The sequence below is a fragment of the Ciconia boyciana genome, chromosome 4 (assembly GCF_034638445.1).
Source record: "Ciconia boyciana chromosome 4, ASM3463844v1, whole genome shotgun sequence".
In the NCBI taxonomy this organism is placed as follows: Eukaryota; Metazoa; Chordata; class Aves; order Ciconiiformes; family Ciconiidae; genus Ciconia; species Ciconia boyciana.
Window position 1 is genome coordinate 3,821,859 of NC_132937.1, and position 14,423 is coordinate 3,836,281.

Sequence of the window (14,423 nt, forward strand, 5' to 3'; positions counted from 1 at the left end):
GCACAGGGGAAGATGGGAGATGGGGATTACAGTCAGTACATAGTAGTTTCTCTCTGCTGCTTCTCCCCTCTCACACTTTTCACAGAATCACAGAATCGTATAGGTTGGAAAAGACCTTTAAGATCATCGAGTCCAACCGTAAACCTAACACTACCAAGACCACCACTATACCATGTCCCTAAGCACCTCATCCAAATGTCTTTTAAATACTTCCAGGGATGGTGACTCAACCACTTCCCTGGGCAGCCTGTTCCAGTGCTTGACGCTCCGATGTGGGCTCTCCCACAGGCTGCAGTCCTTCAGGAAAAAAATAACTGTTCCAGCATAGGTCTTCCACAGGCTGCAATTAATATCTGCTCTGGTGCCATGGAGCACCTCCTCTTCCTTCTCTGACCTTGGTGTTCCCTCTGCTGTTTTCCTCTCTCTGTCTGGCGATTTCTGCCCTTTCTTAGATATGTTTTCACAGAGGCACCACCAGCTTCACTGATTGGCTCGGCTGTGGCCTGCAGTGGGGCTGTTGTGGAGCCGGCTGGAATTGGCTCTGTCCAGCACAGGGCAGCCCCTCACCTCTTCCCACAGAGGCCACCCCTGAAGACCCCCCTCCTGCTACCAAAACCTTGCCACGTACACCCAATACAGTATTAATAAAACAGTTTTGACAAAAGTGCATAATCTCTTATATTCCTAACAATATACATGGCCTGTCCCTTATTCAAACAATATATATGTATGTATGTATGTGCATATATTGCAATTATGTGTGTCCATCTCTCTTTGCAACTAGACACTGAACCATACTATACATACACATTTGAGATGATTTATGAAATCATGCTTAATGTATGCTGAGGGGGGAGGCAAGTCCAGGAATTATTTGTATATTTATAAGTGTAAGTGTGCATGTTCATGAACATTATATGCACTTGCTGAGACAATGATACATAGAGGAATATGTATAATCCTATTTGCATACATCTCCAGAGATGGAGATCATGTGTCTTTTTCTTTCATGCATTTTTTCAGTGTAATACAGGTGTTGATCAGAAAACTAGTGCTAAGGTTCTCATGGCATGGAAAGGTGTATTTGGCTAAAGAATATTTCTATCAAGTGCTAATAATAATAAGGGTAATGCTAATTGAATGATACTGAATGCTTGTAATTTTCATTATCATTGTCATTATCAGGTTTCTCCAGCCAGTGGACGAAACAGATTACCTACTCCATCTTCTGAGCCACCCCCCAGCATCATGAGGTTTGCACTGCTACCCAGGCACACAAATAATGGGTCAGATTCCTCTGATTCTGAGTACAGCTCTCAAACTGCAGTGTCAGGCATCAGTGAAGAGCTCCATCAGTATGAGGCTACTCAAGGCTCTGGGGCACCAGTCCATCAAGCAATAGTGGAAGCCACTGAGAATCCTGTCTTTGCAAGATCCACTGTAAGTAGCTCACATATTGACTGGAGGTAGGGCAAGAATATTTTTTGTTTGGTTGGGTTTTTTTAATTTAAATCTATTTCTGTGGGAAGACTGTAATATTTCTTTCATGTTTCTGGCTGATTATGCTTTGTGACTGTGCCAAAATTTGGAGCACTTGTAGACAGGATGTGAAGGCTTTCCTTTAGAATCAAGTTGGGGGTAAAATTATGGTACCAAAGCTGAGGCCTTCAGCATGTGTAATTGCTGTTATATCATATTAGCACCAGCCACAAGAGAGAGCTCTCAGTCTATTCAATGACTGTTCTGGGTGACCTCCAGGAAAGAAAGTGGGGAGAGGTTTAAAAGATCCAAACCTCTTCCACACAGCTCTCTGTGTGTCACCATCTCATATACCTCTTCTCTGGACAGATCACTTGGGGATAAAGATTGATAGAGCCCAGAAAAAAAGAAGTTTCAGGGTTGTATCAAATCTTGGGTCTGTTCCATCTTGCTACTGGGTTGGCATAACTGCGATTTCAAAGGAAAGTGAAAAAGCTTCATCTCCTGCTCCCCATGATGCTGCATGCTGAGCTGCAATGTGGATCACTTTTTGTTCAGCAGAGGCCTAAAAATAGGTACAAGCACAGCCACATGTGAAGTTGGTCATGGTTTATTGACTGATGTGGCCGCTGTGCTTCACGCTTTTTAAAGAAATCCAGAAACAGATTCCTACAGTCTGTACAAACTACCCCACTAACATCCTGTGTATGTACCCTAGGTGGAGCCTTTTCCAAATGCCTGCAATTCTGCTTGTTGAACCAGTTAAGATCAAGTGCTTGCTCTATCCATCCCTTTGAAAAGATGGAGCAGTATGTAGGAAGTGCATATATTTTCAGCTGTAGTCCTGTGTTTATCTGAAGTTATGCTTTCCAGGTTTTAACAACTTCAGACAAAAAATGTCTGGAAAAATCAACAGTTCTAAGACTCCAGAACACTACCTTTATAGAGTTAGAACCAGGACAATACCATTATAAATGTTGTTCCTGGGATAAAATATAAAAAAGTGTAGTATTTGTTTGCCTTGCTTTGTCAGAGACATAACCAACCATGTGTCTCCCTTTCAGGTAGTTCAGCCAGAGACAAGGTATCAGTCGAGTCCCAAATTGCAATCGAATCCAGAGGCTGGCACTCAGCAGGCACAGCATCAGGGCAGACAACCAAAATGGGAAACAAGGGAAGGGCTGCAACCACCTCCTTACTGCCCTCACAGGGACGCTTTTGAAATTTCTGCTGAACGGCATTCAGGACCTAGCAATAGGGGTTGCTTAGGCCACAAGGCTCGTTCTCATAACATGAGAAGCCTGGTGTTTGGTGCCATGAGTGCCTCAGGACCAGCCTACTGCCAGCCTATCACTACTGTGACTGCCTCAGCTTCAGTGACTGTTGCTGTCCACCCTGTTGTGCACAACCACAACTCTTGGGGAGGGAGCTTTCCGTCCTACAAGGGATACTATGAAGCTGACCATGGGCCATTTGAGGACCCCCATGTGCCTTTTGATGTGTGGTATGAAAGAAGAAATTCTAAAGTAGAAGTTAAAGAACTGCAAGATGTTGAATGTGAAGAAAGGATACCTGGCAACAACTCAGAATAAGGTAGATATGTCTCCTGTAGCCAGTAGATTTGCCTGTCTTGGGTAATGCTGTGATCAGGAGAAAGGGGAAAGATAAGAATTATCTGAAGTACCTTTCCTTCACATAGGTTTACTTCTTAGTCCCTGATCATCTGGAATCTGCTGACCATGAATATAGTACATTTTGCACTAGAAGTTAGGTAGGATAAGATAGTGCTTTCCAGTGCTAAGAAGTTACGATGATCCAAACATAAATTACTCCAAGAGCCTTGCAAAGTGGGTGAGTACATATTATGATCCCAGTTTACCAGAAGAGGAAAATGAAGCACAGATGTTATGTAGCCCATTCAAAGCAGTGTCATTGCATTTCCTGTTGACAGATCATAGAATCATAGAATCACAGAATGGTTTGGGTTGGAAGGGACCTTTAAAGATCATCTAGTCCAACCCCCCTGCCATGGGCAGGGACATCTTTCACTAGATCAGGTTGCTCAAAGACCATTCCAACCTGACCTTGAACACTTCCAGGGATGGGGCATCCACAACTTCCCTGGGCAACCTGTTCCAGTGTCTCACCACCCTCACAGTAAAGCATTTCTTCCTTATGTCCAATCCAAATCTACCCTCTTTCAGTTTAAAACTGTTGCCCCTTGTCCTGTCACTACAGGCCCTGGTGAAAAGTCTGTCTCCATCTTTCTTATAAGTCCCCTTTAATTATTGAAAGGCTGCAATAAGGTCTCCCCGGAGCCTTCTCTTCTCCAGGCTGAACAACCCCAACTCTCAGCCTTTCTTCATAGGAGAGGTGTTCCAGCCCTCTGACCATTTTCGTGGCCCTCCTCTGGACCTGCTCTAACACATCCATGTCTTTCTTGTGCTGGGGACTCCAGCAGGGCTGCTCTCAATCCATTCATTCCCCAGACTGTATTGATATTGGGGATTGCCCTGACCCAGGTGCAGGACCTTGCACTTGGCCTTGTTGAACTTCATGAGGTTCACATGGGCCCACTCCTCAAGCCTGTCAAGGTCCCTCTGGATGGCACCCCTTCCCTCAAGCATATCAGCTACACCACTCAGCTTGGTGTCATCTGCAAACTTGCTGAGGGTGCACTCAATCACACTATCTATGTCAATAAAGATATTGAATAGTACTGGTCCCAATACAGACCCTTGAGGGACACCGCTTGTTACTGATCTCCATTTGGACATTGAGCCATTGACTGTAACTCTTTGGATGCGGCCATCCAGCCAATTCCTTATTGATCGAACAGTCCATCCATCAAACCCATATCTCTCCAAGTTAGCGACAAGGATGTTGTGGGGGACCATGTCAAAGGCCTTACAGAAGTCAAGATAGATGACATCAGTTGCTCTTCCCTTATCCACCAAGGCAGTCACTCCATTGTAGAAGGCCACCAGATTAGTCAGGCAGGACTTGCCCTTGGTGAAGCCATGTTGGCTGTCTCGAATCACCTCCCTGTCATCCATATGCATCGACATAGCTTCTAGCTAGCAACATAGCTGGCAACAAACTTTACTGCCTCCATGTTTCTACATCTGATCAAATATATCAGAGTCCTGTAAAACTACAAATATCCTGCTACTGTAAACATTTTGGAATTCCTGATCTGCATTAGCAAAAATCGGTGAACCAATCTACTCCACTAAGATAAACCACCAGAACTTTATACTGGGACAGAGATCAGCAACAGGCATTTAAACATTTGCATCTCGTCCATCTAACATTAGGATAAACAAGAAGATTATAGCTCTGACCACTTGGTGTATACAGTGTCTGTTAATTTACTTAATATTCCACACTGTTGGACTAATCTATCCCTTTCTGGAAGTTTGGGGTCGTCTTCACCCACTATAACAATGCTCAGGCTCTAATAGTTTATTTTATTTTAATTTATTTTGGTTTGTTTTATTTTATTTTATTTTTTAAACAAGGTGAACTAAAGTCGGATTGTGTTAGAAAACAAGAAACTGATGGGCAAAAAAGTAAAATAAAAGAAGCTGAAAAGTTGAAATGCTCGTTTTATATACTAAGAGAATATCCACTCCAAATTTTGAATGAAGGGCTGCTACAGTCTTCCGTTTGCTATGATACAAAAATATGCTTGCCAAATCTTTTGTCTGTTAAGTAGGAAAGTAGCACAGCAAATATACCCCTGTAAATTTAGGCTAAATCTATGAGCAACCTATATGTCAGTGTGTTCCATCCCTTACAAGATCAGGTCCTAAAAGAATAATTCTACCTTATTTCTTCACCACCAATAAAATAAAATAAAATATACTGACCTGAAAAAAATACAAGTTCTATTTCAGGGCATGCAATATCTGTATAGTAATAATCCCCATGTAGGTTTAATGTATTTAGACCTAAGTGTAAACCTCCTACTCCCTGCTTTCTGCAAATCTCTTACATACATAAACAAAAAATCCTGATGAGATTTAGCAATCATTCTCTCAGTTCCTGCCTCCGACATTTTGTTGTTGTTGTTGTCAAATGGATGTCAGCTAAGTCTGATCACCTATCCAGTTTATGTTTACCTAAGCAGTTAAGTCATCTTTCAGAGCATTTTTATTGGCCCAGTTCTACCTCAGTTCTGTTTTATTGTTTCATTGTACTTCTCTAATTCCCCTCAAAAGAAAAACTTGCTCTCCTCTCATACTCGACAAATTCACATTCTTAATTAAATCCACAAGAAACTGTGCCTGTAGTTCTAAACAGAAAAGCCTTCGGACTTTGCTTTACAAAATTTTAATATGAAGTTCTGTGTTCATACTTATGGTTCCCTAGCTCCCAAACAGGGCTTTTTTCCTCACCCATTTATAAATTGCTGTAAACCTCATATAAAGATAGCAGGAGAAGGCCCAGAGAGCATCAGTTGCAGTGTAATTGCAGCATGTTTGTAGCTCCATGTGTCCTTTCCAGGCAAATCGTTGTGCATATGAAAAATCTGGAAGACCTATATCTGGAAGGTTAAAGGTAAAATCCAGCTAATATTGGACAACACTAGCTGCTTCAAACTGACTTAATTCCAGAATTAGCAAACTTTGCTAAAGAGGGCCATTTTTGTTTCCTTTCATGCTGGGAGTCAGATTTTCCTGGAACAGATTTTAATACCAGCAATGAAAATACTACTATGTCTAGCACATGACAAGGAGTTAATAAAACATAGGGAAAACAGGACCATGATGTAAGCATGCTTGACACACCATACACAGTAATAAAATTACAGAAACACTGAAATGACTAAATATTAAAAGCATACTTATTTTTATTTAAAAAAAAAAAAAGTCAAGACACACAAATGCTTTACCTGACAATAAAATCAAACTCCGATCCTACGAGCATTAACACTCCAAACAGAGTGGACACAGCTCCATCCAACACTGGTGCAAACATATGTTCCAATGCAAGGACAGCCCTACGGTTCTTGTCTCCTACGGCAGTTAAAAATGCCTGTAAAACAATGAAATCCATTTCATTAGAGAGAGACATACAGCCTTTCAAACAGCCTCTCTCTTAGTATGCAGTTCTTCACCAGTTAATTACTTCAATTTACAGTCCATTAAAGTATCTCTATAGCTGGCTAGACTTCAAGACAAGGTCTGATCCTGCAGTCATACCATATAGCCGCTGCTGAAGCCACATGACCAGAGTAAGCATTGATTACAGAGTCAGAGCCATAGTAATAATTTTGGAAACAATGCCTGCCTGCACCAGTAGGCTTTTCATTTGTTTCTCGGTTTGCTTGTTTCCACATGCAAAGAATTCATTTTATGGTAAAAACACTTCAGGTGTAAAAATTATAGGGCTATTCTTGTCACTCTCATGAGGGCATAGCTTCCATGACTGTCATGGGAAGTTGGCTGTAAAACTAGCCAATACTGATTCAGGTTTTCCTGAATACACTTGGAACAGACCAAGGACTTGCAACTTTTGCTCACTCACACAGTCATATCCATGGTAGCATTTACTAGCGGATCAGGTCTTTCTGTCACTTTACACAGAAGTGTCCACTGATACAGTGCATTTCTCCTCACAGGTCTGAGGATCCACACTATCAGATATTATACACAGTAAGCACTCAACTGATGGAAAGTTTACAGTGTATTCAACAGGACCAGTATAAAGTAACACTAGTAAGTCGTGTGCTGCTTTTCTTACATTCCTATTTCACTCAAGATGAATGTTTTTGCAACGTTTTCTACTTCAAACCTAGCAGCACTATACTACGCCCAACTACATAGCATACTAGCTAGCAGCACTATATATGCCCAACTCTGTACCTCATCTACAACATGTAGATGCCAGGTGGTGCCGGCTGTCCCTGCAGCCAGTTCAAACCTTGGGAAGCCGCATATAACCAGCCCCTAGGGAGCTTCAGCAACCAGGAGCGCCGCAAACAGGGCGTGCAAACAGGGAGCGTCATCTGAGAGGAGCAGTGCGGAAGTTTGCGTGGAAGGGCGCGTGAGAAGGGCGGTGCACTCTACCAGTTGTCAGGATGCTGCCTGCTCTGCTCACCCACAGGCTTCGGCTGCAGCCCCGATGGTCACCCCAGCTAGCTGTTGGCTGTGCAAACCTACCCAGCAGCTTGAGGTCTCCAGGGAATTAGAAGGGCTTATTGGGCAGTGCTTTGGGATCATCGGAAGCATGGTGGCAGAGACCCGGCAAGGGCTGCACTCTGCAGCAGCTGGGAACCACCTACCTAGCCAGGCTAGCCTGGGACGAGTGGAGGCAGCCACCCAGACAGAGCTGCCTATCAGGGAAGCTGCTGTCCAGGTGGAGGGCTGTAAAGTCTGTACCCCACACTCCTGGGTGGAGGAGGGTGCAAGCTCCACCTGTGCAAGGTGTGCTCTGGTGGAGTCACTCAGGCAGCAGGTGGAGGAGCTGCAGGAGGAAGTCAGCAGGTTACGCTGTATTAGGGAGGGGGAACAAGAAATAGAGTATTATTCGAGACTTTGCAAGAAGAAATACTAGGGCCCTGTGGCACTGACCTCCAAGGACTACCAGACAAAGAGCGTCAACAGCAAACAGACAGCACCTTGGAGAAGGAGGCGCCATGGTCTCTGGTGACTCATGGCAACAGGATATCACTTCCCCCCCATTTCCTCGTATGTACCAACCAGCAACAAATACGAAGTCTTGGCAGTGGGTGAAGCCAATGAACAAGATTCACAGGGAGAAACCGCACCAGTTGCACACACTAAAAACTGCAAAAGGAAGCGGCAAGTGCTAGTAGTAGACGACTCTCTGCTGAGAGGCACCAAGGCACACACATCTGCTGGCCTGATATACAGTCAAGGGAAGTTTGCTGCTTGCCAGGAGCCAAGATCCGGGATGTCACAGAGAGACTGCCACAACTGGTTAAAAGCACAGGCTACTATCCCCTACTTCTTTTCCATGTGGGCACCAATGACACGGTAAAGCAAAACCTGGGCAAGATCAAGCAGGACTTCAGAGCCCTGGGGGCACAGGTGAAAGGGGCAGGGGCCCCAAGTGATCTTCTCCTCTGTCTTGCGAGTCAGGGATAGGGGTGCGGGCAGAAGTCAACGCATCATGCAGATCAACACCTGGCTTCGTGGCCGGTGTCGTCGCCAGGGCTTTGGCTTCTATGGTCACGGGATGTTCTTCGATGAATACGGCCTATTGGGGAGAGATGGGATCCACCTATCTAGAAGAGGCAGGAGAATTTTCGCTGGCAGATTGGCTGACTTAGTGAATCGCGCTTTAAACTAAGGAACTCAGGGGGTGGGGTCCAAAGCCGTGACACTTGTGTACTCACAAGCAACAGGGTGGATGAGTGCACCTACCGGAGTAGTGAGGAATGCCCCCCAACCCTCCAAAAAGGTTCCGCCAAAAAGGCGAGACAGTCAACAGTCCAACTGAAGTGTCTCTATACCAATGCACGCAGCGTGGGTAACAAACAGGAGGAGCTGGAAGCCACTGTGCAGCTGGAAAGCTATGATCTGATTGCTGTCACTGAAACTTGGTGGGATGAATCACATGATTGGAGCGCTGCAATCGATAGCTATAAACTGTTCAGGAAGGCCAGGCAAGGAAGGAGGGGTGGGGGGTGGGGCGGTGTGTTTGCCCTCTATGTAACAAAAAAATGGATTGATTGCACAAAGCTGTCTTTGAAAAACAGCAGTACACAGGTTGAGAGCTTATGGGTGAAAATTAGAGACCAAGCCAACAAAGGAAACCTCATGGCTGGTGTTTACTACAGGCCGCCTGATCAAGGGGAGGATGTTGATGAAGCATTCTTGCTTCAACTACAGGAAGCATCACACTTGCAGGCTCTGATCCTGCTGGGGGACTTCAACCACCCTGACATCCACTGGAAAAGTGGCACAGCAAGCTGCAAGCAGTCTAGGAGACTCTTGGAGTGCATTGAGGATAGCTTCCTAATCCAGGTGACAGAAAGCCCAACCAGAGGAGATGCATTACTGGGCCTTTTGCTCACCAACGCAGAGGAACTTATTGGAGAGGTCAAGATTGGTAGGTAGCCTGGGCTGCAGTGATCATGCCCTGGTGGAATTCATGATCTCGAGGGATATATAGCCAGGCGAAAAGTATAGTCAAGACCCTAAACCTTAGGAAAGCAAACTTTCAGTTGTTTCCCCGTGCTCTGATCACTGAATCAGGCTATCTTCTAAAACATCACACAGCAATGACAGTGAAAGTGTAAAATTGCCAGTTACTTCAAGAATTGTCCTTTTTCGAATAAAATTCATCAAAAGAATTTGAAGCCCATAGTGAGGACTGAATCCCTCTGGGAGATGGGCTGAGTGAGAGAGATGGGAAAACTCCACCTTGCCTAGTGCGGTGTTGCATTGTGGGGTGTCCCCTGCGCTTTGGGGATGCGGCGCTGTATTCGGAGATCTGCCCAGCAAGCTCCCAGATTGGAGGAGTCCCTGGGCCAAGCACTCTGTTTTGCCAGGGGCAGTTGCAGTGGCTATCACAGATTCATATAGGTCAAAGCTTAATTAACAGGGCATTTAATATGTTCCTGTGAAATAATACTCTGCTGGTTCATCCAAGAATTTGTGCGATTTGAAACTTAAATCATTATCTCTCCTTAGGCTAGCAATAGAAAGTTACAGGATGTAGTGCTGTTCAGAACAGACGGGATATTTTAGATGTTTGGGGAAGACTGAAGCTGTTTGTTTTCTTGAAAAAAATCCATTAATTTTATGGGGAATGCTTTGAAGGGGAGGAATAAATTGAGTTTTTTACCCCTAAAGCTTTTGGGGCTTGTGGTTGAAAACCGATTTCATTATTTTAACTCCTTTTTTTTCCTCATTTGGGGAAAAAACAGAAGTGTTAAACCCTTACTTAGCTCTTGGTCCCTATTTTCTTGCTCTGCTTTTCACAGCTTTTCAGTGGCAGACACTAGTTTGACCAAAGCAAGCCATTTTATTTTGGTTGCGGAAATATTTTACACACACACATGCACACATACACACACATATACGTGCAGAATTTTGATGGAAATTTTTTGATGATTCCTGATAAAATCACCTTCTGATTTATAAAACTTCTCTCCAAACATCTCAAAGTGCAAATAAACCTGAATGCATTTATACTCAAAGTCTAGGAATATGGTAAGTAATAGTATCCTTAGAATAAGGAAATGTTCGGGCTCAGATTTTCCAAGCTGAACAGCAGGCTAATATGAGAATCTTATCTGTGTCCAGTATCAGATACAGCTTTTTTCTCTTTGAAGTGTCCATTGGTTTTGACTGAATTTGTGGCATTCAGAAATCAAGGCATCCACATTTTTTAATTGGCATCAGTATTTCTTTACCAAGAAGTCGATGACTGATGGAAAAAGAGTCCACATTGCCTGACTGCTAACTGTAACCACAAGATTCATGAAATGAGTGCTGGATTAGCTCGATTTGTTTCTTTTTCTTGAACTTTAATGAATGTTTGTATTTTTTTTTCCTCTGTATTTGTAAAGGGTAATAAATGAAGCAAAGAAGAGGCTAAAGATGGAAAACTGTATTTCCAGAACTGCTTGAAGAGAAAAACTGCTCAAAGTTGTGGAAAAGGACATACTGCATCAGGACAACAATTCACTGTTACTCTAACTTATTGTATTATTTTGTTAAATATTTCTATAAGTCTTTGAGGATGTACACATGTAATAAACAAAAGAACGTTGTAAAGTAGTATAATCTGGAGTCATTTGCCTCTAGTTAATAGAGTGGGGACAATATTGTTTTTTCTCTGTACTTATTGTATATTGATCTCTTTGCCACAAGTAAACTTAATCTAGTTCTGAATTTCAGCATAAGTTGCTGCTGCTTAAATATTATATGATTTACTTGTATAATTCTATGCAAATATTGCTTATGTAATAGGATTTTTTCTGTAAAGGTACATGTTTGTTTAAAATATTTTAAATTTGCATATCACAACCCTGTGGTAGTGTGAAATGTTACTGTTAACTCTCAAACGCTATGCGTGATAATTTTTTAAAATAAGCAGATATGAAGAAAAGCATGTTGATCATGGAGACTTAAATAGGTTTAGCTGTGTGCAGGTTTTGTTTTGCTGTGTGTATTGATGTGTGCATCTGGAAGTGTGCACGTCAGTGTGCGTATGTTCCCAGTGTACTGTAGTTTCTCTTTTACTGTATGGTAACCCTTAATGGGCTTATGAACCCACTGATGCTGGTGTGAGTCTGCCTTTCTCTGTTAGTAGGCACTAGCGAAAACTGCATTGGTGTTTACCAACATGTACCATAGCCTACCATCATCAAAGGGCCAAAATAAAATAGAAGACAAGAAGTCAGGGTTTGGGGGTGTGGTTCAGGTTCCCACTCTATTAATGACTTGGTACACGTGATTTTGGTCAAGTCACATAACTGCTCTGTGCCTCAGTTTCTCAATCTGTAAAATGGGTATAACTGTGCTCATGTATCTCCCAGGTGAGTTGTGAGGCTTAATTACTGTTTGTGAAAGTGTTTTGATATTTTTTCATAAACGGTGCCAAGTAAGTGCAAACACTATAACCATTCATTTTTCACTTCAAAAGGTGCTGGATACTGAGAGGTGCTGGTGGTTATAGAAATTCAGTGAGCGTATGCCTTGTTTTAATATTGATACTGTTAACTATGAGTGACATTAGAAGCTAAATAATCTAGTTTTTTGTTGGTAAGCCACAGCTCAGCTGTGTCCTTATAGCATTCAAAGCAGTATCCTCTGTCACCTTATTTTAATGGCAGGAAAGAAGTTAATAGTAAGTGAGAAAAATCAAATGGAAAGATTAAAAAAAAATCTTATATTTTCACTTATTAAATATAAATAACTTTCTGTTGGATCCAGGACTGTAATGAATGGTGCTTAAGACCTGGTATGTTTTTTTCTCTGTTGTTTTGATTGTTTTTTCCCACGCTGCATTGGCACTTTTAATTAAAACAGCTAAACTGGGATCCCTTTGTGAAACTAATTTAGCTTTTTTTTTGTTATTTTTAAACTAAAGATGGATTGCTGCAGGTGAATGGCCTGGAGAAATACTACAGTCTCTATGTTCTGGTTGAAACCAAACCCTAAGAATGGAGAACCTTAATTTAAAATACTAGAACAAAAGTTCTCATTCTCTCTCTCTTTGTCTTTCTCCATCTTTTTTCTGCCTTTCTCCAAGCTGTTTTTTAGAGCAGGTAGATGATCAAATATGTATTCAGAGCCAAACACACACAACCAACATTCGATTTTTAAACACAGTGATGGTGGGGCTTTTCTTTAAATACAGTGCCTGAACAGCAGCTGCAAATGCTTTGATGGGAAGGTGTATTTCTCCAGTGGCTTCAGGGAGTCTATCTTTGCCCACAGACCTTCCCAGCACAGTGAATGGGGATAACTGGAATGCACAAATTTTCATGCCTTTTTTGCTCACTTGAAAACACTTTGATATGAGGCACTTGTTTACAGATCTCCAATGTGAACACTTGAAAGACGGTGAGAGCCTGACGTTGTTCCTGTGATACATAAGCTACTGTTTCGATGCATGCTAGGGGATAATGTTGTAATTGCCTACTGGTCCAGTTCACTGTCTAACATGAAAACTCTTAATGACAAAAAGATGAGGGGCCCCAATTTAGTACTAGCAGCATAGTGACCTCAGGTCATAAAAACTCTGCAGCAAAACTGTATGATACTAATTGGAAGCTACCTTCAACTGCCAAGTGTGTGTGCTCCTATGTCAGAGGTCAGCAGAGCTCCCACTGACACTGCTGGTGCATCCCACAGGCACATGCTCCCTTTCTCCCTCCTCTTCCTCTGAGGTGACAACAGGGGCAAGGAAGAGCTGTGATGTCTCCCATCTGCCCCTGCCCAATTCCTTGTTCTGCATGTTATGTGCCAGTGACCCGTCTGCTGCTTCACGCTCCTATAGTCACATTGGCAAAGGGAGAACTTGATGGCTGGCAACATTTATGTTGGTTTGGTTTAGGGTTTTTTAAAACCTTTTTTAACTGTGGGTGATATTTATATTTTTGTATCATAAGAATGTTTTCTTACAGTATTTGTCATGCCAGTTTATACCAAGCAAAATGCAGGGATTTTATTTCTATTGGAAACACTATTACAGCTATGGTTTTCCTTTTTAATGTATTTTTATTTGTATAGAGTGCTTACTAATGCTAAATAGGAAAGAGTATATAACACATTAAAGACTCATCATAGCTTTTAGCATAAGGAGTTAAAAGGAAAAAATATTCAAACTTTGTCTCATTACCCATCTATTTTGGTAGGAGTGGGTTTGTGTCATTTCAGTTACAAAGATAAAATTATGCCATATAATTTATTTATGTGAAAATTTATTTTTGTAGTGTACATAGTAGTCATCAAGTCTTTTGACAGAAGTATATTTTTTAAAGAGTTTATATGCAATGATGATAGCATTATGTTTTAGAACACTGCTGAAATGTGATTATGGTGCATACTTTTCCTTGAAAACCCCATGGCAGAAAAGAAAGTGTTAAACAGTGTTAAGAGAGAGAGTGTGAATATTCATACAATTCTGGACTGTGTTTTAGTTACCATTTGTGATCTAGTGTGGTTCTCATTTTAAACCTTGAAAGGAAATTGTACAAACTCTCTAAATACTAATGTTCAAACACTGATAGAAATTCTAACATGAATAAAAATATTATAACTTATTGGTTATGGATTTTGTTGTTTATAGAATGGGGGTTTTTTTATGTACTGGTCAACTATGCAGATACAATCATGCAATTATACTGATTGGTATAGAGTAGCAATCATCCTTCAGGGCGCATGCTATATTATTGGTAAGTCTGCTACATGCTGTAGTCAAATAGTTGTTGTATCATATGTCAGTTTGCACTTTCA

At 42.0% G+C, this 14,423-nt stretch overlaps 1 protein-coding gene across 8 annotated transcripts in view; it reads left to right on the top strand.

Annotated features, from left to right (window-relative positions):
• Positions 1 to 14,181, top strand: part of LOC140650831 (protein patched homolog 1-like) — a 99,958-nt gene extending 85,777 nt beyond the window's left edge. For 4 of the 8 annotated variants that reach the window (XR_012042174.1, XR_012042176.1, XR_012042177.1 and 1 more), the window contains 4 exons: positions 1,186 to 1,440; positions 2,544 to 3,072; positions 7,106 to 7,202; positions 11,027 to 14,181. Coding sequence is in view for 3 of the 8 variants with exons in the window: in XM_072859627.1 (XP_072715728.1) it covers positions 1,186 to 1,440; positions 2,544 to 3,071 (783 nt within the window). In the remaining 5 variants the exon portion in view is untranslated. Of the gene's footprint in view, positions 1 to 1,185; positions 1,441 to 2,543; positions 3,073 to 3,178; positions 3,779 to 7,105; positions 7,203 to 11,026 lie in introns of those variants that run through there. The other 4 variants (XR_012042175.1, XM_072859627.1, XM_072859629.1 and 1 more) reach the window with 4 other exon arrangements.
• The last annotated feature ends 242 nt before the right edge of the window (positions 14,182 to 14,423 follow it).